The sequence below is a fragment of the Sander vitreus genome, chromosome 20 (assembly GCF_031162955.1).
Source record: "Sander vitreus isolate 19-12246 chromosome 20, sanVit1, whole genome shotgun sequence".
NCBI lineage: Eukaryota > Metazoa > Chordata > Actinopteri > Perciformes > Percidae > Sander > Sander vitreus.
The window spans coordinates 11,846,078-11,870,857 of NC_135874.1; the positions used below are offsets into that span (position 1 = coordinate 11,846,078).

At 39.9% G+C, this 24,780-nt stretch overlaps 2 protein-coding genes across 3 annotated transcripts; both read right to left on the reverse strand.

The window, feature by feature from the left end:
- Positions 1–645: 645 nt before the first annotated feature.
- Positions 646–18,661, reverse strand: ptpn21 (protein tyrosine phosphatase non-receptor type 21). Its single transcript, XM_078277365.1, has 19 exons — positions 18,392–18,661; positions 17,029–17,328; positions 15,655–15,824; positions 15,156–15,253; positions 13,992–14,059; positions 13,815–13,885; positions 13,523–13,610; positions 13,278–13,366; positions 11,591–11,678; positions 11,226–11,305; positions 10,233–10,293; positions 9,951–10,032; positions 8,262–9,790; positions 7,288–7,428; positions 5,919–6,137; positions 4,466–4,594; positions 4,132–4,366; positions 3,690–3,850; positions 646–3,533 (listed from the first exon to the last, which is right to left on the reverse strand). The coding sequence occupies exons 2-19, from the start codon at positions 17,206–17,208 to the stop codon at positions 3,405–3,407; spliced, it is 3,618 nt and encodes a 1,205-aa protein (XP_078133491.1). The 5' UTR covers positions 17,209–17,328; positions 18,392–18,661; the 3' UTR covers positions 646–3,404.
- A 451-nt stretch (positions 18,662–19,112) lies between these two features.
- spata7 (spermatogenesis associated 7) lies at positions 19,113–24,400 on the reverse strand. Of its 2 annotated transcripts, none has more exons than XM_078278066.1 (12): positions 24,175–24,400; positions 23,542–23,601; positions 23,325–23,414; positions 23,153–23,200; positions 22,524–22,615; positions 21,888–22,354; positions 21,718–21,763; positions 21,089–21,210; positions 20,937–20,987; positions 20,694–20,771; positions 20,382–20,439; positions 19,113–20,217 (listed from the first exon to the last, which is right to left on the reverse strand). In XM_078278066.1, exons 1-12 carry the CDS (start codon positions 24,215–24,217, stop codon positions 19,570–19,572), a joined length of 1,803 nt encoding a protein of 600 aa, XP_078134192.1. In that variant the 5' UTR covers positions 24,218–24,400; the 3' UTR covers positions 19,113–19,569. The 2 variants fall into 2 exon arrangements, with proteins under 2 accessions (XP_078134192.1, XP_078134191.1); XM_078278065.1 differs by having other exon boundaries at positions 23,536–23,601.
- Between the last annotated feature and the right edge of the window lie 380 nt (positions 24,401–24,780).

The following is a 24,780-nucleotide window of genomic DNA, read 5'->3' on the forward strand; positions in this document are numbered from 1 at the left end:
GGAAATATGATTTGCCGTGAGCACGGTGTATTTTATTTTGAAAATTAACCGGATGTTTATTTTGTTTCTGTGCTCGACTTCCTGTCCCGCACTATCTGCCCTGTTCTGAATTGCTGCGGAGCTCTCCGGCGTCCGGCAAAAATAGAAGCTCTGCGTATCTGCTCCGGATCGCCGGAGCTAGGACGGAGTCGGAACGCAGCCGTTCCGAAGTCAGTGGAAATACACACGTTGACTTTAATGGAAACCTATTGACTCCGCCGCCGTTCCGGAGCGGATACGCAGCCGGTGGAAATTGGGGGTGAGCTTACTTTTCTCAAAGGCAGAGCAGGATACCCAGGACTCGGTTTACACCTATCGCCATTTCTAGCCACTGCGGGACCTCATATTAATGTTTAAAAAAAAAACCTCAAAGTGAAATTTTCATGCCATGGGACCTTTAATACCAGAACATCATTATATGAACTTTTTTTTCACAACAAATGATCAAATGTCTGCATTAGGCCATAATACTGTACCTGTGTCCATACTGATTCTAAAGAGGGTTTGAGTATGTGTTGTGTTCACACGGTAAAAGTGACTAAATTAAGCATACTTAAAACTGTCAGTATGGCTACTAAAAAACCCTCGATGTGTTTTTAAAAGACCTTATTCTCCCACAATGCAATGCACAATGGAAAGGGAGGGGGCTGAGTACAACTGGAAAACAATACAACTAATACAGACTAAAAACAAAATCAATAACATTTTGGAAAATATGTAGATTTCCTTTATATTAACTGCAAAAAGCTGGAGACTATACATCTGTACATAAGTATACTGTATACAATTTGTAAAATGGAATTGAGACAGCTTGCATTTGAGGGAGAGGGGGAAAAAAAACACGTTTTCAGCATAAAATATTTTGCCTTTTTAGGATGTAATATAAGTGTTAGATGGAGTGAGGTATGTTGCCAAGCGACCTTTCCCTGACTAGGTGTCTGCGCGCACCTTGACGACTGAAACCACTGCTACCTTTTAGTGAGCAAGCTGAGGACACTAAGAAGATCTATGGATCCGAGACTCACCCTCTTCAAATCCGTACTTTACATTTCAGACTAAAAAATATCAGCTCTCTTGCCTCATTTCCTTGAAGATTCTGTACCAGCTGTCATCCTTTTCACCTCTGAATTTATTTAATAAAGAGCTCTTCCAATAATGTAAACGCCTTATGTTGATTCAACAGATACAGAACAAGTGCAACCAGAGAGATGGAGAACCACTGGCTAAGTCCTACCACAAGGTGGCACCATAGATTGATGTAAACTGAGAAACAGTAGGTGATCTATAACTGAATAGAGACGGTACAATTTATTTCCAAATATTTATTCTTGGCTGAAAAGATTTTCTACACTTTTTACCAATGGCATATCATTTGTGTTCAATAGATACAGTTTATACATAGTTTGTACAATAACCAATATTCATAAAAGCAGAATTTTAAATTGTGTACATTATGAACATACCTGTACATGGACAACATTGTTACGCATTGGCCACAAAAAAAAAAATCACTCTTTTCAGTCTCCACACAAAGACTTAATCAGTATCTTAAAACAAAAACTGAACCAAATTGATCCGGGCCTTTTAAAAAGATCCAGTTAAAATCTCAACGTCAGTTAAGACGTATTTTTCTCCAGTTAAGTTAGATCATTGCCCACTTGTCTGCCACCAACACCAAAAACATCAGGGTAAGACAAAAGAGAGATTAACAATCACTTCAGCCAAATTAAACTAAATTAAGTTGGCGCCTTGAATTGATTGTGTAGTCAAAATATTTCAAATTAACATTGTTAAAAAGATATTTGACTTCATGTTAACTTTGCCATGCCTGCAAGCATCATTTCTGTACACGTGAACTACATAACTGGACTCTAAATACTCCCTATAGCTGCAGCACGAAATATAAAAGTGTTCATAATTAGTCAAAGGCCATTTGTAACAGCAGGATGTCTGCACACTGTGCACAGGGACATTTGTCAATGCAGTGAAAACGGGCGGGACGGGCACAATACTGGGAGAGAGAGAGAGAGATGGCCTGGCCCTCAGACCTTCACTGAGCACCACAGCCAACACGCTGCACAGCACCGTTACTTACATCTCAATACTGTCAAATGGCCTCACACCAATTTGTATGTAATTAACAATGAATCCCAGGCCCAACAGTCACAACTTAAAGGATTTTTGCCAAATTAAAAAAGGATGATCAATAGTTTGCAATCCTTGTGCTTCATGCAGGCATGTTTCTCAAATGTATTGATTGGCATTAATAAACACATACATATCGCTGCATTAAATAACACTGAATGAAAACGTCTATTATGCAAAAATACAGTCCTTTCAACTTTTACAAGGCAGCTATTTAGGCACTTTGTCTTGACAAAATATGTTAAAGTATATTGACCTTGCTTAGATACAGCACTCAAGAGTTCTCATTATAAAAAAGGATGAAAAATTTGTATAAAATACATTTTCCAGTTTTACTCTTGACTCAAAAACCTGCTTGGTCATTCTTTTTCTTTGCTCATTAACTATACATTTCTGGAACCTGTGCAATGCATTTCTACTTTGCATCAATCCAGTGTTTAACAAAGACCAATCCATCTCCCACCACTCTTTGTGCACAGAGAATATATATTTGTTTTTAGCAGGCGCTTTGTTGTAGATAGATGTTCGGTGGGTTCTAGGGCTTTCTTAAACATGCTCATTGCAACTGCTCATACCAAGTAATGCAGCCAAATCACGAGGTATACGGTATACATTAGCATCATTCTGTTGAATGTAAATCTATATTCTTAAGTTAAATGCAGGGACAAACCCCTGTCTGTACCACCAAAGGCCACATGATAAAATAATGAAACATTCACATGAGACAATCTATTTTCAGAGCCACTCGGTCTTCATCACTACAGAAATGTCCTTCATTATCAGAACCAATAGTTACCAAACAGCAATCCAAAACGTGACCTTTGTCAAATGAAAATACAGTTTTTGATACATATCTATAATAATTTTTTTTAAATGCAGCTTAACATTGGTTCATTATGTACAGCAAAGTACTGTAAAAGTGCTGGGCTTCATTAAGCAATAATGTATGTAAAAAATAATATATAATACTGTTTAGAGGCAGGTCATAAGTCTTTATGCTCCATTTGGTATCACTTCATTCTTGTATATCCACACATCATTCCTTCAGCCTTGCCCGATTTAATACTTGTCCACCAAATACCGACCACTACAGTGAACAGATTCATACCGCTGCGTCCTCACAGTGCAGTCTGGCATAAACCTGGAGCAGACTCCATGCTACAATCACCTGTGATGGCCGTGTGTGCTGGGGGTTGAAGTTGGGCCGGACAGACACGTGCTCATATGAGCCTGGAGTTGCGGAGGTGCTGGATGATGACCTTGTAGATGAAGGTGTACTGAGACAAGGTCTGAACCATCATCATTCTCTGACTACGCAGCTTAGACAGGAACTTTGGGACATCCAGCATCTGAAACAAGTCTGACTTTTAGTATGAGAGAGACAGCAGTGTTTCATCTAGAAATGCAAACGGAAAAGCAACCAAGAAAGAGAAAACACCAGCTGAGGTCCTAACTTGGAAAAAAAAAAAAAAAGTAGCAGGTTTTATTTTAAGTGAGGAAGTTACCTCATTGTGCTCCAGACAGGCTATCATGATCTCAGACAGGATGACCACACCAGTCCGTCCCACTCCAGCACTGCAGTGGACCAGTACAGGTAGGTTGGTGTTCTTTGGGTCACTGATGCTGTTTGTGTGTCTCCTCACAGACTGGATCTCCTCCAGGTAGGCTGGACAAAGATGAGAACACTCACTTGAGACTGAATTAGGTACACAATAAATTAATACAGCAGTTTTGACACAGCTTTGGAACATTTACATTCTCTTTTCAAGACTTTGACATCATCTTCACTAGTTACCTTAATTTCCTTCAAAAACGGATCTAGTATCGTGGAACTAATGTTGCTATCAATGTAACACACAACAGTCATATTTTCAGTCTTCCAGGTAGACATCTAATCATAAAAGCATGAGGACCATAAAAGGACAAGCTGATACAGCTCCCACTCACTGAGGAAGCCTTTGAATTCCTCAGGACACCCGTGGTCAGGCCAGTCTGTGTACTGCAGGTGCCAGACAGTCCTCTCTTGGCCCGTCAGCAGGTGTTTGATCTTTAGCCCCGTGGTGGCGTAGCAGCCAGACTCTGTGCGGAACCGCGTTGTGATCTTGAAGCGACCGTACGTCACCGTGTTGTGCCGTGAGCCGAGTCTGGGCCAATACCGGAAACTCTTTTCTCGGCCGCTCTCCTGAAGGAATCAGATGATGTACAAAAAAGTTAGTCCAGGGAATGAGGAATTAAAAAAAAAAAAAAAAAAAGTGGAGCTGTAAATATGAAATCGACGCACCTCTTCAGCAGTGACCATGGCGATGATGGAGACGCCCTGTTCCCACACCATCTGCCAGAAGTCCAGGCATGTGTTCGACAGGGGACCCTGCGTGGCAATGTAGCTCCATTCCTGTCCACCTACTGTTATCTAATGAGACAGGAGATGAGGAGATTCTTTTTTTTTTTTTTAAAGTCACCAGTCACAGGAGCTAATCAGTGATTCTTCTAAAATCTGAGCTAGAGAAGCAGAAATAGTAGCAGTAGAGTATTTCTATTGTGGCAGAGACATGATAATGAAGGAGTGAATGTGATTAAGTAGCAGTCATTGAAACACCCCTGCATGAGTAACGTGCCCTTTACTGCTGTAATATGTTGTAAACTGTGGCTGTAATCCACAGAAGAGTTTCTGGTTATCGGGCTGGGCGATAGACTCGGTGCAGTAGATGGGTGGAATCATTTGCTAATGTTTTATTGAATGGGTTTCATTCTGGTTATTCAGAATTCAGTTTACTCATCATGAGGAGCAATACTTAGTCTAAGCAATCTAAGTGATAATCTAAGCTATCTCAGCTTGTGCTTGGATGGAGACTACACATTTATAACAGATCCCTGCCTTTCAAACTGAGGGTTTGTAACCCAGACATGGGAATTTACTAGGCAGTGAGAGTTAAGTGTAAACAAAAGACACTACTACCCGTAATGCACAACTTTAGTTGCATTGGAATAGTTAGTTACATCCTTGGAACTCCTGACTAATTTGTCCAGACCATTTTGCTTTGATCTGTCGCTCACAAGTCTGCCATCTTAATAAAAGTGCAAGACTAAATCACTAGAGTACCTCTTCAAAAAGTACTACAATTTTAAGCAGGCCATTCTTATTTCCAAGTGCTTCCATTGTTTTGATATGTCAGTCATGCACTAACTGTCAAACTCGGTGTTAACAAAAATATTTAGATTTTCTGAAGTGGTCGAGAAGCAGCCAGACATGGAACAGCTGTTCCATCCAAACAAATTCAACCAGACTTGATCTCAAATCCAGAAGACCGTTGAGAAGCAGTTCTGTATATACATTTTCCTTCCTCTAGGATAAAAAAAAATATAAATTCCCTAAGTCTAAATGAAAAGTACAGTATATGGTGATAAAAAGAAAAGCCATAACACCTGGTTTTTCACTAAGGGAACTTTTCCATTAGTGCATTCAGTAGGCTGTAACATGGTTTTAAAATGTAGGCCTTTACTTTGTGGTGCATATTGGATTTTGCCATTATTACTCTAAATTCACAGAAATAATACATGAGAGAGAGAGAGAGAGAGAGAGAGAGAGAGAGAGAGAGAGAGAGAAAAAACTGAGCCCTGGCTTAATTGATGACTACTTCTGGGTGTGTAAGTGCTTTGTTATCTTGATTATGTAACAAAATCATGTACAAGTGATTTACAAAGAGATAATTATGATACATCGCTGCATAACTTACTCTAATATGTGATGCATTGATGTATCCTGTGTTGTTCTCTTTAGTGGGAACCAGCTCCACTCGGGTGTCATCATACGGCAGGACGTCCTGGAAGCGGTTTTTGTCTCCGCTTTCTGGCAGCTGGGCGATGGTGCATTCCCCTGCTGGACGACGCTTTGGGATACTCTCATACTCTTTCAACAGCTCTCCCCTCTCCATATGCTGCTCCAGCACTTTACACTAACACAAACAAGGAGACAGTAAATAGATCAATGCCATCGATAATGCAGCCCTGACACACAAACAAAGTGTACCTCATTTTGGCTTCCTTTGCCCAAATAAATAAAACAATTTTTATAGATACTTAAAATGATGTGGTGAGATGTACACTATAATTTCCCAATCTGGTCAAAATTGAATCAGCAGTGATACTTTGCATGAGAAATTAAATTATGTGAAAATCCCTGTAAATAGTGGACAATAATACATTTGCAGCATAGAAGCACTTTTATTAGGGACTCTGATTCACAATCTGCAGCTCATTTAAGCTTTACTTTCTATTACAGTAGTTTTACTTTCTATTACTGTAGACATACTCTGAGATGTGCTTTCCCTAAGAGGACAGTTTTCAGTGGTGGATGGTGGACAAACCAAATTTGGATGATGAGGACTTAAAATATGTGTGAAAATCTGTTTAAATTGATCAGCTCCTTTTAAAAAAGAATCAGGTTTTTTTTTTTTAACAAATCTGTAAAAGTTGCAAATATGTAGCAGCACTCAGTTATTTTTAAAACATGCATTATTATCTTTAAGACCAAATTTTGTCTACAGTAGTGGAATTTTGTGCATGATGAACAGGTGGATGACATAGGGAGATGGAGTTATATGATAAATAAAGAAGCAAACTACTATGTGTAGAAGTGAGCACTCAATGAACTACAAGTTTGTAATATGTACTGTAATAACCTACGTCTTTGGTTGACAATTCTTGTGTCGGAGACATTTGAGAATGTACAGTATGCTTACAGATGACAACTTGATTATCCTGTGCTAATTATTTTCCATTGTGTCTGGAATTTACCTCCACTGTCAAAGCAAAAAGCATCAAGATTAACAAGAACAATAACACTGACTAAGACTTTCTCCTTTGTGTATTCTACATAACAAAGCCTCACCTACAAGGAGGTTATTACTACCAACACAGCCAGCAGCTGCTGATTATGAGATTTTTTTTGGCCATAGACAAGTCATTAAGAACATAAGCAATATGTAACAAATCTCACATATCTCTTAAGTTGCAATTGCATAAACTACACATTTACATTGGTTTTTGCATTACAAGTCCATCTGTCAGGGAGCAAATCACTGACAAAATCAAAGAGTGTCCTACCCTTTCGTCATTAGAGGCTCTTTCAGGCTCATCCTTGACCTCTTCGTACATTGGCTGCCTGGACACTGACAGGCCATTTAGGTGGGCTACCTTCAGAGGGCCCATCTTCTTCACCTCTGACCTAGCTCCTTTCTTCATGCCCTGGTGTGACAACCGAGTAGAGACAAAGAAAAGTGTGAGCCTCGCAGTGAGGAAGTAAGTAACAAGAAGGGACAGAGAGCGCAGCCTTGCTGGGCGTTTATGAATGTCAGTGAATGTCACCTGTCCGGTTTTACAAGGTTAGTCCAACAACATTCTTTCAATATGTGTTGTCTGCCTCATTCAAAGCTGGCCACTGAAACTACCTCTGTTGCTGTGTATGCATATTCTTGATCTTTATATGAGGCATAGACATGTGTTACTAAGAACAAAACAAGTGCCAAGTGGAAAGCTGAAGTGCGATTCAATGATATGATATGTTAGCAATAAATTTTAGTAAAACATTACCAAGCTGCTAAATCATCAATATTGCTTTCATGCATAGTTAAAGCTATGGTCCGTAGTTTCTGTCTCCCCCATGAGGAATTCTAAGTAATGACAACAAAACTGTCGGCGCATCCAGCAGATACAAGCCTTCTGTGATGGCACACCACCCCCACCCCTCCTCCACGCAGTTGCTTGTAACCAAGGAGGATTAAAACAACATGATGGATTCTTCAGAAGAGGTAATTATCTTCACTCGATTTTATGCGTCACCGGACAACACCAGTTTCTAAACACAGCCATACTGAGAAATACAGAGAGAGTGTGTGGAGCTGATAGTCTTAATTAGCTTTGTAGCAACTCATTTGGCAATGGCTTGAATGTAACGGACGTTCATTAATATCAAAAAGTTAAGCACTAACGTGGAGAAATATCTTTATTTCTCAATTTAAAAATGTTTATTAACTATTGCACTATTCAAATAATGTAATGTAATTGGGAACAGGACTCACCGGAGGAGGCAAACCTTCTACTGTTTTCTTCCCAGGAGGCACATCAGACACAGGCCTCTTCTTGAAGTCTTTCTTAGTCTTCTGCTTGGCCTGGCCACTCAGGTCTCCCTCAGAGACTGAGGGCATAATCCTGGGCTGTCGTAAATCTGACAGCAAGTACAAAGGCTCGCCCTCCTGGATCAGTGGGTGAACCTTGTAAGTCAAGGAGCTGGTTATTGAGGGGTCAAGAGAAGAGCCTATGGGATATGCGGGAGGCGGCTCTATCGGAGTCTGTTGCTGAGGCGTCAGAGAGGAGAGAGATGTCAAGCTGTGGTGCTTTTGTGACGGATGGTCAGGAACAGTCGCTGCTAATGCATCCTGAGAAAGTGGAGTGTGACGTCCGCTATCGTCCTCAAACTCCTCTTCTTCACCACTACTGTGAACTAGCATGGTGGCATCTGAAAGGGACTTTTTGTGCCCATACTGCACGTCCTCGCTCCTGTCCCCCCTGTCCTCTGTCTTTGTACGTTCCAAAAACACGTTGAGCTGAGAGCCCTGAGAGAGGCCGCCACGCAGGGCCGGAGGGGGCGTGGCAGTTTCAGTTGCTGAAGAAGACACAGTCCGCTCTTTGACCCGCATCCCCTCGAGACTATGTGCTAATCCAGCAACCTCAATAGAGTTCCGCTTCTGAGCATGGTATGGGTGTCTCTGTGGGGGTCCGCTGAAAAGAGGCTCCGACACCTCTTGTAAAGAGTGGGCAACTGGCAGGCTATCCTCTTGAAAAGTCTGGACTGAGTGATGCACACGCCTCGTGATGATCAGGTCTGGGTTGCTACTGCTGACATACAGGTGACGCGACAGGTCAGGTGTGCTGTTAGCAGGCCGAGGGTGGGCGTATGGGTAGGGTGGAGGTGGTCGGTACACATGTGTTCTCATGATGTTAGGGGCTGGATACTCCTGTGCCTGTTGTAACTGGACATTAGTCAGCTCCGGGACACTAACCGCCCCCACTACGGGCCTCCTCTCTGTAGGGTAGGGGTATGGAGAGGGGCTGTGGAAGCTGGAGCCCAGATGGAAGGGATAGTGATAATGTTGGGCTGCTCCGCCATGCTCCCCTCTGATCTCTGGCTGGCTGTAAACTAGAGGGTCTGGTCTGCTGTAGGCGTACGAGTTTCCAATGTTCAGGTTCCTCATGGAGTGGCTCTGCCGATGCTCTTGAGACAAAAGCATCCCTCCTCCTGCTCCCCGGTTCTTCTGACGCATCACTGATTCATAATCAGGAGTTGCACGGTAGGAAGGTGGGATGAGAGCGCTGTGGCGATGCGAGGGAACATAGTCCGGCCTTGTGATATCGCTAGTGATAGAGGGGTTGGAGGACATGGGTGAGGGCTGATGATAGTGCTGGGGATTGGTTAGAGAGCTGGTACTGTGAGCGCTGTACACACTGCCGTTACGTAAACGCCCTCCGCTGCTGTATTCCAGAGGAGAGCAGTCCAGGCTGGTCTGGGAGTGGTAGTAATAACCGTTCTGACTGTTCATGTACAGGTTGTCTGTGAGAGAGCAAATTAACAAGACATCCTAAAATGGGCAATGGATTATAATTACAAAACAATGCTATATTAAAAATGTAGCTGAAGACAGTGCAGGCAATCAAAGTGCATTTTCATTTTTAGGTTCCCAGTTGCAAGCCACCCTCTATACAGTAGTTACCTTGTGATGACGTATAAGGCTCTGTGAAATGACCATTGTAGTGCATTTGTGGAGGGGGCATCATGTAGGCCTGAGGCTTTGGCTATAAATCAACAAGAGAGGGATTCAGTTATGGCTCATATGATCTGAATACTGCCCAAGAGCAAAGAATGAAATATAACTTTGTAGTGACACGCCCTTAGAAAATGATTTGAATGTACATCATGTGCTGCAATGCAAGCCAGACAATCATCAGGGAACTATGCAAGCACGCAACATGTGAAAAGTGAGCATGAACATTACCAGAGATATTCTAGTAGAGGATCTCCGTCTGACTGGGTTGACAACTGTAGGCTGGGTTTGTCTGGTGGGAAAACAAATGTCGGTCAAAAAAGATGACCTGACCCAATAGCACTACTGCTTCCAATACCTTACTTTGTCCTTTTGTCATTTAACTTTGAAAACGCAAACACAGTAAGGTACAGAACAGGTCCATCAAACTTAAAAATGACGCTTAAATCTTCTCCAGTACACCAGCAAGCATGGCGTAATGGAGAAGAGTTGTGCGATGTATTTTAATTTTGACTGACTTGCATCTAACAAAACAGGGCAAATTTCTGTGTTTAATGTTGTCTTAACACATGAAGCCAAACAAAAACTACATGAAATACAGTCTAAGCATAGAACATTTTGATCTGGAAATATCTGATCAAAGCAAATACTGAACAACAGATTGTAGTTCAAAGATTTCAAATGACCTTAAATTAAAAAAAATTAAAAACAGTTCTGTTCATCTTCATTGTACAAACAGTGTTGAGATCCCTGTGGATTTTTACAATGCTTTCATTTTTATGATTATGATCCCCTTTGGCTTCATCAAAATAGAGGCTATTCTTAATAATAAACCAAATATTAGAGTTTACTAGGATGAAAAGTCACTACATGCTTCACAACCTAAGGCCTATTTCCGATATACAGTAGAGAGCCGGTTTGCTGTGGCATGGTTGGCTAGGTATTCAGAAAGGAATGGGTGTTGGCACCTGCTGGATAGCCATACTGTAGGTGGTGGCTGATAGTGTTGCTCACCCCTTATTAAAAGGCAGAGAGGGACGAGAGAGCATTGGAAAGCGAGGAAAGGATAGAATGAGAAGGGACTTCTGGGAGCCCTCAGAAGGCAGGGGGTCACACTCCTCTCTGAAGAGAGGAGGATAGAGTGAGGCTACACCAAAGAGAAGACATGCACAAGACGACAGGGAACAAAGAGACACACGCACGCGCACATACACACTTACTTACAGGCTACTCTTGTTAATCTTATAAAACTTGAGTCTGGCCAGACACATCCGGCACACATATTTGGAGGTTTCCATGTCTTCCTACACAAAAAAGGAGAAGGAAAACCATTACATTGTGAAACAATTAGTAGAGAGGTGATGTTTTCAAAGCCAAGCGGTTCATGTGAATGCCCTCAAATACTTTTTTTTGGACACACAAATGCGTAACATACCCCAACTACAGCCACACCCACACACAAACATAGGTGCATTGTTCAGACTAGCTGATGGTAAGCTCCACGACGACAGCAACTAAATCCAATAAGAGACTGAAATGTCTCAGGGGATGGGTAGAGAAGACAAGGTGCAAGGGCAGCAGAGACTTACGGTCTGGAACTGGACACTCTCCTCTCTGTTGGCCAGCTCCAGGACAAAGAAGGACCTGTTGTGACTCATGTTGTTAATTTCATTCCACCTACACAGCCAAATAAAGCATGGTGGCAGAGAGAAAGGGGAAAAAAAACACATGATGTCATTGCAGTTATAAACCTTGCATTTTTAAAAAGACTGTGGCACTGATTTAACAATGCAAAATAAAAACCATACATATGTGGGAGTCGATCAAAAAGGTATCTAGTACTCATTATGGTATATAGACAGATACAGTTTAGCCAAGGTCAAGAATGTACATTTACTCACTTGACTGACAATAATGATAATGCTCCCATAATCCTTATCAGTTTAAATCACAGTCTACCTGACTAATTTCCTCTTGAGCCACACTCAAGTCTAGAAAGCATTAAGGAACATTACAGAAGACAACCTCACTTAAGAATAAATGTGAGCTGTGCCAGAAAACTCAATCTAAACTGACAGAATCGTCTGATTCAATACAATTACTGCTACAAGTCACAATTTACCAGACAAAGCTTTTATTCTTCATATTTAGAAGTAGATCAAACAAACATTAACCATTTTGTTTCCCGATAGGGATGTAACGATTACCGGTGTAACGGTAAACCACGGTAAAAATGTTGACGATAACAATTACCGTTTTCATTTAAAATATCATTATTATCACGGTGGATTACCACAGTGTGGAAACCCTGTGTTTAATCCTTCCCAGCTTCATCCAAGTCTCCTGAAGTTTCTGCGCTGGCGCACTGCTCTTAGACAGGAGAAGGGGACAGATACAGCAGCTGTAAACGTTCCCATTTTTGGTCTTGTTGAAGTGATGTGTGTAGCCCAGAACGTAAGTTAAAAAACTATTCTGTAGCTTGCTAAACTGTTTTACTGCCTCGTTATCTGTGTAAACGTTAAAGCTACGTTTATTCATATTTTAATAAGTTTACTGCTACAATGTGGATAAGTTTAGCCCGTGTTACGACGTGACATTAATTTGGAGGGAGAGAGAGAGAGAGAGAGAGAGAGAGAGAGAGATGATCGCCTTGATAATATTGCTGTTGCTGTGTTTCTTATTGCATAGCTGATAGATGTGCAGATTGTTTAATATTACTTGTGCAGCCACGTGTTGATATTTGTGTTGATAATTATTACAGAGAAATTAATGTAATTCTTAGTATTGTTTCTTGTTATATGCTGGTGGCTATAACATTTAGTTTTGGTAAATAATGTTCATAGTAAGTCAGTTGCTTATTAATGAGCATTATTATTTGCTTATATTTCAGAACCACATCCAACTTCACATGTTTCGTCAAATACAACTTCATAGTTAACTTCATGTTGGAGTTGTAAATAAATCTTCCTGGATCTCAAAGTCAGACATCTCTGGTTCAAGTTCTTACCGGACACCCTACAGCGGGCCGGTGTTTCAGTAGCCAGTTTTCAATAGTTTTTACAAGCCTATTGCCTATATTTTTGTAATATAATAAACACTGTTACACTTTTTGAAACTATTTCAGCTTGTGTAGGCCTATCAGTGCTTTCTGAACATATTGAACACACTTGTAAAAATACCATGATAATACCGAAAACCGTGATAATTTTGGTCACTATAACCGTGAGGTTAAATTACATACCTTTACAATTAAATAAAAGATTACAATTTACATACCTAAATAAAAGAAGCGGCCTGCCATTTTTGTGCTTGACAAAGATGCCATCGAGGCAGGATCCCATGGAAACATCTGTGCCTGTATTATCCTGTTTAGATGAAAGGAGAGGATAAAGACATTCAGAACAGTCTTTCAGGTGAAAGAATCCAGACAGACAATATGAGTTCAGATTCTAGTTAGCCAACGTCATACTTCGTCAACGTTTGGGCTGTTGGGGATCGCAGGCTGGACATCGTAAACCTACCTTGGCCTGATGGCTTTCCTGGCCATAGCCTTCCATTTTCTCCACCTCTTGCATGTACAACATCTCTGCCTCTGGGGCTGATAAACCCCTGAACAAGACAAAAAATAAATAAATAAATAAAATAAAACATCAAAGTCCACTGAACCTACATAAAACACCAAGGCTGGAACACTAACAAGCAAAGCAATGCATACACTTATGTAATGTTGATTCATGTCTGTGCAGTATGCAAGGCTGTTTGTCTGTTGATCCACACAGAACAAGCAGGCTGATGCTGAGAACACCTGCTCACCTGAAGGACTGATAATGAAGAGCCACTTTCTGGGTGGCCTCTTCCAGGACTCGCTCATCCTGGATCCAGTCCTGCAAAGACAGAGTCAGGTTTGAAACAATGCTGGTATTTAAATACAAATAAGGATAGCTGCAACATTTTTCATGTAACATGTTGATAAAAAATAAAAATCCTTACAATAGGGAACAGTGCAAACTTCTGCAGGAACTCCTGGGAATCATATCGATTGAAGTCTCCAAAGTCAGCTGTGGACAAACAAAAAAGACACTTAATGATTAAATACAGCAAGTCATAGGGCTTCTCTGCATGACACTGCTCTCTGAATAAACTCTATTACATGTCCATTTCTGCATTTAGTACAAGACCAAATAGACATTCAGGAATTGCAGAATGGTGTAATGCCTTTTGGAAAGCTGCAGTGCATGATAGCAAGATTAACTAATTTTAGCAGAGGGGCCTGTTTGTTAAGAAAGGGAATTGCTTCAGTGTCTGACAACGTGGAGGTCCAAAACTGTTACCAGCCTCAGGCTGCCTGCTGGCAACATTCACAGCTATGTTGGGTATCCAGGCATCAGCACTGCTCAAAAGCTACAACTGCCCTACATTCCAAAATACCCTAGCCAGGGGCAGAAAATAGAAACTAAACAACACATTTACAGCACAAACGCAAGTTTGCGTGACAACTTAAGCAGTGACTAAATCTAAAGGGAACCCTCTTAGTTTTTTTTCTTCTTCTTCAAATGCACATATTGCATGCTGGTCAGTCATTTGAACATGGCTGCAGCAGTAAGTGATCTCAGCGGCTCTGCTATGCCAACACCCAGGCCAGTTAGTTGCAGAGCCTGATATAACTTTGCCAGCAGCGTTTGAGATTCTTCTGGCTGGAGGACATGTCAGGGCTAAAGCTAATACAAGCAGCAGGCAAGACAATTTATGAAATTCCAAATTAAAGTCCCATTTTTCTAGCTATCTTTTTTTTTTCTCTGGCACTGATTGAGATTAAAATGCAACTGTTTGAGAATCAATAGGCTTATTGGAGTTACACCCTAACCCTAGTAAACCTGCAGTTCAGATAAAATAACTCAATGAACTAACACAAGCCTCCTATCCAGAAATCATTGGAAATAACTATTGTTTCCAGTACAATTTTGAAGATGTGAGGAAAATGTTGGTGTTTCAGCAGCCGGTAACATGATTTAAGAACAATTGATGTGTAATTGCACCAGTAATTACTATGCATGGGACTTAAAGCTGTCACTACAGAAGAATTTATGCCAAGAAACACCAAGCTTGTCAAACTGAACTTTCTGTTGCACGGCTAGTATCATACATTCATATTACCTTGAACTGCCAGGCTAGCTAAACGAATAGCTTGTTCTAGTGAGCATGAGATCCTGCCCTCCAGAACATCCTTCTTCAGTTGTAGGTAATACTGATATCTGTGGAGACAGAGAGGGTTACTCATGAGTAAAGAATCGACAAGCAGCAACCAAATATGACAACTTCGTTCAGGTTTGCAGAAACAGCTGAAAAGTCATTACTGAGCAAACCTTGTCAAATGCACCAGTATTAAAATAGATTGATCTGATTGGATTTAAGTATTATAAGAGATGATGGGGAGAGGTAAGAAGACATCAGTATAAAGTGGCATCTCATTCAGGGGGTACAACTGTGCATCTAAGCTGCTTCATCAACTTCCACTGTAGGCCACCTACCTGGCCAAAGCTTATTTACAGAAAAAACTAAAATGTATAACTTTTTGACTGCTATTTCTGAAGATAAATTGTCCCTAAGCTAATAAGCTTATAAAAGACACCTCGTGTCACTGATGGAACATCACCTTGTGATCTCCTGTTGCAGTTGGGTGACACTGGGTATGTAAAACACGACTCCAAAGTAAACGGTGGGCTCCAGCCCATACTTGTCCAGCTGCTTTTTCAGCGGCTTCTCCAAGTCAATCCATCTCTGCTGGTTCTGCTTGTTGAAGTACCACAGGCTGAAGTATGTTATCTAACAAACAAAGAAAGAAAGCACAAGCATTACACCTGAATCACGCTGTGATCAAGGACATTTTTAGACAACTTGTATATATTGCACAATAATTTAGGTTCTACGGTCTGTAGTCAACTAAAAGGAACGCACGCTTACTTAAAACATATATTACACATTAACCTTCAGTACAATATTGTGTGACTGCTTGAGATCAATATCATACGTCTCCCGTTTGGTCACTTAGTGCACACTTCTTCTAATTATCTACATAACATTCAAAACATATGTAGACCTGAAAACTTAACCACTACAAACTTCTCTAGATGTATAGGCTGTTGTCAGTCCCTGTTCAGTCTTGGGACCTACTGAACATCACACAATGAACTGTTAAGAAAAGTAACCCCAGTTGGCTTGCTGTTTATCAGAGACAATTCAGCTGAAAGATACCTACTATGATTTGCAGCCACTCTTAAACCACAACTACAAAATAACATACCAACATAACTGATTTACACTAGATAGCATTAGTTAGCAACTATGAATGAACTGTGACAGCAAAAACAAACAGTACGGTTATTACTTGCGTACAAGAATACCTCTAAATGAGGGTGGAGGCCTGTCAGTAGCAATGACAAATGAAGCCTTGCTACGTTATGCAGCAAAAATAAACAGAAACTGTCATATAGTGCAAGTTCCTAGGCCAGATCGCCTGCATATTCAGCAGTCTCCACTGTTGATTTGAGGTGCAACTGGAAATGACAGCATCTCTTTCAGCTCATGACTAACAGGTGGTTTTCACTGTGTGACCATAATGACCAAATGCAGACATGAAGCTTAGTACATTATTCAATACTGACTCAGAACTACTTTTCTTGACCATTATTGTCGATGCTCTGTGAGAGCTGCCACTTCTGTTAGAATGAAAATTTCAAAAACATGCATATGTTTGCTAATCTGTGTGATGAGTTGGTTACATACATGTAATTACATATGAATGTAGTGTATGTAATTGAACAATTCCTAAATCATGTTATAAGCAGGACAAAGACTATGAGATTATATTCTATGAATAAACAATGTCAAACTGGTTATCTCAGTTTCTGTGTCCTGCTTACCAGTTCCTAGTAAGAATGTGGCCAAAAGACAACCTTGTCCTTGTGGTGAGTCTCAAAAAAGTATATAGAGAACAATCAGCAATTGTATTGCATGAAAACATACATACCTCTCTTAATTCAAGTCTCTGAGCAACTGCCTCCAAACATTCTTGTCCAGTGCTCTCCACTGAAAGTGTAAACTCAACAAACTCTCCATTGAGCAGCTGAATCCGAGTGACAAGACAGCTCTTGCTTGAAACTGTATACCTTCGAGTCCTTTTGAGTTTTAAGCCAAACGGCAAGGGCATGTTTCAAACTTCTTCAAGAGGGAGGTCTTCACTTAGTCCAGAGAAATTACTCCCCTTGCTGTCCCCTCGAAAAATGTGTGAATGTTACAAGTCATGGGGTTCATCATCAGACAGACAGACCTGAAAAGTGAGACAAGAAACATCTCAATACATCCTCAAAACACACGATTCACAAGAAAAAAGAAGACAAGGGGAAATTACATTTTTTTAACTCTGTTTTTTCCCCCCACAAATTACACACAGGCCCGGAATACACACACATGCACAAATATGACTTTTACATGTATTTATGGAGAGATATCAGAGCGAGGGGGTCTGCCAATAAACAGGCTCCAAAACACTACAATTCACAAGAAAGGCTAGGGTCAAGTCGCAAACTTGGAAAGGGGGGGATGCATCATACACACGAACCATACTTTAGTGGCCATAATCATCACTAATGAATAATGTTACGATACATAAACTTCACACCTGTTCAGTCACGCTGAAACACACGCTGGACCAGACAAACCCAGACTTATCGTAAAGTAATCCTCTTAAATGTGGCATTTTGTTTTAAATTACCTGACTTGGCTATCTCGGATTTGCTACCAAAGCGTTAACGTTACCATTTCTCCAAAAGTCTTTTAAGTTTAGCTACACTCTGGAAAAACAACAACGACTGAAAGCAAATCTATGGACAGCAATTTGTAGTAGGCTAGACATGTGTAACGTCAACTGACGTTGTTTATAATACGGGTTGCAAGCCATTTTCCAAGATTGTGGTTAACGTTAGATTAATCCCCTTTCAGTTAATAGTCTGATCCAAACACTGACAAGAGCGACCTGATTTAATACGCAGCAAGCTAACGTTATTGCAAAATCCCTGCTGCTAACCATCTCAAACATGCATCCATTTTATTACAATTTATCGACGCTATAACTTAATGTTTACTAACTTGGCATTACTTAAATTCAAATAGGTTTGTTCCAAATATCTGACATTGTGCAGACTAACGTTAGCTACTTTCATTGGTAACGTAGCTAGCTAGCTAGTTTAAATATCTCTTTAACTTTAACCGTTAACTACTGTCGTTAAATTAGCTTTAACGCTAGCATGCTAACTTATGTTCCAGCAAATAGACGACACCCTTGGGAAGCTGACGTTGCCGGTAGATATTTTGGGCAAAAACGTTTACGTTACCGTTAGCCACTGGATGCAATTTAGAAGTCCAACTAGAATTAGGTCATGAGGGATTCCGCCATCAAGGTCGATGTATTACGCTACTTTTTTTTTTAGATATTTATCGGAATTAGAGACAGCCAATTAGTCTGTAGTTTGTTTGTGGATCAAAATTAATGTAGCACCCATGCCTCTTGGTCCAGCAGTTCACTCAAGTTCCAAGCGTGTTTCGCTTCCTGGGATTGGAAGAGCAACAAGCGTATTCCGTCTACATCCGCGGCTCTAACTCTAACAACTGTGCTTCAGCAATTGATAAATCACCGAATTACATTGGAATATACTCTGACTTTTTAATAACTCCATACACAATATATGGTTTGGCGTACTTCTTTGGTCAGACGCTTATAAATGCATTGTAGTGCCTCTGTGGCGGAGGAATACAGGGAGGTTTTCAGAGCCATGACATCAGACAGCTGGAATGCAGAGCGGTGAGAATGCCAGAAACGGGACAGCTGCCTGGAACTGCTGGCCGCTGACCTGTCGGTTTACCTTTTACATCGACTGGCAGCTGTAATCGCAAACACAGAATATTGTGCAGTGATTATAGAGTTCCCCTCTGTAATTGTTTGCAAAAAGTCACTATCATCAAATTTGGTAAATAATGGCGCGCTTGTTTTGCTGATGGTTGAATAATTACCAGTTTGTAATATAGTCTTAATAATCAGAGGCCAGCACACAAGAATCAGAAGAATAGAAAATGTATTGCAATTGTAAAGACACTTTCTGGTGACAGTCAACTCCTAGTAGCTACATCTCAGAGGCATATGTCAAGTCAAACACACTGGAAAATGTACAAGTTTCTTTACAACAAAAGTAAGTAAACTACAACTTCACCATAGTTAAGACTGACTGGGCACACTGCAATCCACTCAAACTAAAAGGATACCACTTATTCCACACATCTGACATCAGTGTAGTGCTATGGACTAGCCTATAAAAATTTGCTAATCATACTAGTTACCATGGGCAATAATTTAGAAACACCATATTGGTGGGGCTGTTAAAAACATGGAAAACACAACCAGTGTAAAATCACATTTACAAAACTATACTTTCAGAAATTTTAAATGTTCTGTTTCTCTCTGGAAAAACACTCACTTGGTAACAAAGGACATTCAATCCCTGAATACAAGAAAAACTCAGAACTCATCATCACTGACAGAGGCGACGATATTTGTATGTTGCTCAGTGGCAGTCTCCACATTGTTGTAGCGTATATTGCTGGATACATGAAGCGACTCTGACAATCTTCTCCCCAGATCTTCAACCTCTTTAGATTGTCCATCATAACTGACTGCAGCTTGGTCTTGATGAACTCCTTCATCACTGGTTATAGTGGTGCATTCATTGGTTTCATGGCTGACTTCTTTGTTTATCTCAGTTGTGCCTATTTGATTTTGATCGTCCTCTTCAGTGATTCCTGTATTATCAAAAACATGCTCACTGTGCCAAGGAGAGCTAATGGCAGTTTCCTCATTGTCATCTTCTCCATTCTTTTCATTTGTTTTGGTTTGTGAGGCAGCAGTCGTTTCAGGAGAGCATAAGGGTGTGGACCCCAATAGGGGATCAGAATAATCTGGTGTATCACAGTATTTAATTAGTGACGCATAAGAGAACAGGTTATTGTCCTTTTTGGTCTTCACTTGTTTCCCCCCTGATTCCAGATGTGGTAGGAATGAATCAAGCAGAGCATTCTCATTTTTTTCAAGCTTTGTACTGGAGGTAGATGTAATGATTGGCTCTTCAAAATCTTTACGCAGCACTTCCAGAAGGTGGCGCATTTTACCCTATAAACAAACAAACAATGGATTCAGATGCATGAAAGGAAACTGAAGAGTCCTTTGTGACAACCTTTTAAGTTGTTTCTAATATTTATTTAAAGCTGTGATCCTAACACTGAAACATGACTTGCTTAACATATTTGGTATTCTGCACTAAGTAATATACTCACCACATCAAGCTGATGCCGATTCATGTCAATATGGTGCTTTATCACCCGGTCTAGGAACCTTGCAGAGAACACAGACAATGACTGTGGAGGTAGTAACAGACACTAGCCACTGTTTAAATATATATATATATATATATATATATATATATATATATATATATATATATATATATATATATACTCAATTATGAGACACATGCTATAGCTATTAAGGAAGTGCTATCCAGGCTACACATGTGCTGTAAATATCTTCAAGCTAACAAAGCATAGGCCGTAGTCTTGTAGTTCATAGAAATAGAAAAAATGACAAACCTGTCAGAGATGTGCCCCCTGGACAATATATCCTCTGTTACAGCAGAAATGAATTCAAGGTACATTAATTCTTCTTCCCTGTTGAATATATGATAATTATTCACTTCACAGAGACATTATTTTAGATGGTTCTTAAGATTCACAGAAGCATCACACTGTCAAATCCTTATACATCTGACAATAGTTTTCTACTATATAAATTAAAAGCTGTATAAGGATTAGACATTATCAAAGAGAACTTACTCTGCAGATACACTCTTCATAATGGGAGATGTCCCACCTTCTGATGAGACCCTAAAAGATGATGATTAAATTATGTAATTTTACACAGAAAATACACAAAGTGTAACATTCTGCTGAAAATGCAACATAGCGTTTCCACTTCATGATTTCACCTGGATGAGGAGTCAAAGAAATCATTGTCTCTGCTCTTGTTTGCTCGACTCTGTTGTCTAGATGCTGAGAAATATGTGCCATTGAACTCATCTTCTGACCAATCATGCTCTGTATTAAATCCCTGTACAACAAAAAGGAGAGTAAAATGAGAAGGGATGTTTAATATTGTCAAGGCTGTCTCATGATCAAATGTTTCATGTGGCTGTAAACACTCCAGCTCTTTATGGTTTAAAGGGGACGATGAACCACACACGGATTACTGATTTTGAGCAACAAATCATTATAACCCACTATTTTTCATAGTCTTTATTTGGATACTGTACCACAGTATGTCATCCAGTTCAGTCAGTGTGGGTAATACTAAACTTGTTGCATTCAACTTTACTGAACTAATTATGGGACACCAATTAAAGGCATGGATATGTTTTTAGGCCTGTCATTAGATCAAATCGTATACACTATAAATTAAGTGATTTCTTACATCACCAATGATGAGAATCCAACCACATGATTAAAAAAAGGTCAGTCAATAAATTGATTAATTGATTAACAAGAAAAGTGTTGACACTGTATTGTTAGACACATTAGAAAATATATCTGAATAATCAAATTAAATCCTCAAAATTACCTGAGATGGCTCATTAAATTCCTGTGTGCATTCCTTGTTTCTTGTGCTGCATAAAAAAAGAAAGAATTATTTTTAACACATTAGAATACAGGTAGCACATTAAGATAATTGTTTTAAAGACACATATCTATTGCTTTCCTTTGAGACTCACTGAGATGTTTGGTAAGTACCTTCCATGATATGTCTCATGTCGCATCAATCTTGAGTCGGTGCAATCTTGAGTAGGTTTCCTCCATGGTGCTCTGTAGTAGCGATACTGTGACAGGTATGAACTCTTTTCTGATTTCAGGGTCTTAGGTGTGAAAGGTTTATCTTGTGTAAAGTGCTGTGAATGTTTCTGGAGCAAGTCTCCGCTGTACGTCTTCTGAACAGGGTCCTGGAAAGTCTTGTAGCAACTTTGATCTCCTGAAGCTCCCAGTGAATACGCTGACTGTTTTCTGTGTGAAGTAGCCTCCAGGCTAGGGTATTTTATTTCTGATGCTGGGCGAATGTGATGAGAATGGTTCTGAGAACCGACTTTATACGATGGATAAACTATCTCCTTGGCATGGAAGGAGGAGCTGAACCTTGGGCTGGAGACTGTGGAACTCCTTGAGCAGAGGTAGGGGCTGTCATCATACTGCACAGATAATCTACTCTGAAAAGCAAACATGTTGTATTGAAATAATGAAGACTTTGCATTTATTAAAGCCTTTGAACGCTCGTGATCACCAAGTTTTCTAGTCAGGCAAAGCCATGGCTTCTGCATAAGATACGTTGGCATCATATGAAGCAATGGGAATCACATCAGTAACATTATTTCTTACCTGGGCTGAGGAGCAGGAGGCTCTGCTAAGAGAGTGAGCTGACTGAGGACGACCCCCTTTCCTCAACCGCTCCTGTCTGATCTGGTCATTGTCTGTAAATAGGCGATGAAAAAAAATGTATACAGGAAATAGTCTATAAAAGGCAAAGACTGACCACACTTAATTGTGAGGTATGGGAGGGTCAAGAAGGCAATTGTGATAGCAACGACATACGAAGAGAGCTTTACTTTTACCATTAAAGATGAGGATGAGTTGCACCCTGTACTCAAATGTGATGAGTCGCTATATTGCATTATTGGTTATTGAGGCTACTGTCAGTGCAGCTATTGGACTCTGCCTGTACTATGATTCATGTCTTCCTGAACTACTGAACGATGGTGCAAAGTGGTGATTTCAAAGAGAAAGGTCTTTGATTTGGATTACCACTGAGACACCAACACCAGACTGTTAGGGGTTACATTAAACAGCATTTAAACTAATTATTATGCTATTAAAATCATTGTGGCTGTGTTAATATGAGAAATATATCAGAAAATGTGCCCAGAAATGTAAGGTACATCCTCATCTCAACAGTGAAATAGTTTTTTGAGTTGAATTAATCATTTAATATTTGATACTTGTGAACTTACATTTTACACTGTGTATCAAGCTTTTGGGTACTGATGCATCAATGGCAGCTGTGGAACAGATTATCAATTATCAATCTAAATATTATGCAAGAGAGATACATGTTATAACCACTTCAACATATAAGCACATGTCACTGTAAGGATCACAGTGTACTCCTGCCATGTAGCTCACCTTTAGCTGAGTAAACCTTTTTGTAATGAGACACCATGTGGTCTTTAACAATGGACTGTGTTAACTTGCTGGAGGAGCGAGGGCAGAAAGCTAAAAACAGAAGACGGAGAACAACATACACAGTAACACTGTAAAATTAAGCTTTTATCTTACAAATGGCCAATACTCAGTTGACTTATTTGTAATTTTATTTGCACATATTTATACTCACGGCTACTTTTTAAAGTCTGTCCTCTCACACCAGGGCTGCTGCACCCCACTCCAGATGAAGAACTCCCTAAAATGATCATAGAAGGATATGGACAGGTTGACTCCCATAGTCAACTAATAGGAACAACAAGTATGTGATGCAAACAATATATAAATCACTTTCAAATGTGTATGCTTTTAATCAGCAAAAATAAATAAATACAATTGGTCCATTTGACTTAGATCTGAGTCTATTCGTTTTTTTGTTGTTGGTTTTTACCGTTAATATAGCTAGCTATTATAGCTATTTCTCGTAAAGTAGCTAGCTAGTACCTTTGTGAAAATAGTAACGTACGAACACGGCAAAATGTCGTCTTTATCTTAATATACCAAAATAAAGTAAGCTAACAAGTTAACCTTAAAACATCGTGTTACAAGCTACAGTATGTTACTAACGTTACATATGGATTTTAAGTTCAAGTCTTGAGAACAAGCAATCAATGTAAGTAAAAGGCTGACCATTCTCTACATAAACTTGAAGCCACATTAGTGATACACACTGAGTTTATCTTTAGATAGCTGCCTAAGCACAATTTGCTTCCTGCTGCTGATTAACTAGCAGCTAACTTACAGCTAGCTAATGCTAATAGTATTTGCATACCTATTCTCGAGTCCATGGTAATGTAATACTTAGCGTATCCCATTTTCTTCAGAAATATTCTGGTGTAGCGACGGCAGAGGTTGGATACATCCAACAACAACTACAAGGTACTTAACTGTAAACATTTTACCGCTGAAAGATAATCAACTAACGTAAAGATAGCAGCCTAATATGAGTTTATAAGCAGATGAGCGGCGAAGCAAAGCTTCCCCGTCGCCATGCTGGTTGCTATGATTGCCTTCGTCATCACGCTCATGCGTAAGGAAAGTCACCCCTCATACATACCACCCACATGCGTATGTATGTCTATGCGCTATACATCTATGGTCTATGCATGCAAGCCCATACGCATAGATAAACCATAAGACAAACCCACAAAACGAAAAAGTGAACTGAAATAACAGCATGGCAAAAAGTTTTTGTCTCAGAATTCAATAAAATCCAATACATGAATAACGATTTGTCAAGCAATACATGCTTGGCTTTATTTTAATATAACAGCACATATGCCAAAGACAGCAGAATAAAAAGTAAACTAAATGACTAACATCCCCCATAATCATTTGTTTCAACACATGATATTTCTGAGTGTGGACGTGATATTTT

What these genes read in the sequence shown, in the direction of transcription:
- ptpn21 (XM_078277365.1), bottom strand. Translation starts at nt 17,208, where the DNA reads ATGCCCTTGCCGTTTGGCTTAAAACTCAAAAGGACTCGAAGGTATACA. An exon ending in AGTTTGCACTGTTCCCTATT is followed by an intron (nt 13,886 to 13,991) that starts GTAAGGATTTTT and finishes CTGTCTTTGCAG; the next exon opens with GACTGGATCCAGGATGAGCG. An exon ending in GCCTTATACGTCATCACAAG is followed by an intron (nt 9,791 to 9,950) that starts GTAACTACTGTA and finishes GCTCTCTCACAG; the next exon opens with ACAACCTGTACATGAACAGT.
- spata7 (XM_078278065.1), bottom strand. Translation starts at nt 24,217, where the DNA reads ATGGGATACGCTAAGTATTACATTACCATGGACTCGAGAATAG. An exon ending in ATGAAGAGTGTATCTGCAGA is followed by an intron (nt 20,772 to 20,936) that starts GTAAGTTCTCTT and finishes TATATTCAACAG; the next exon opens with GGAAGAAGAATTAATGTACC. An exon ending in ATCGGCATCAGCTTGATGTG is followed by an intron (nt 20,218 to 20,381) that starts GTGAGTATATTA and finishes GTTTGTTTATAG; the next exon opens with GGTAAAATGCGCCACCTTCT.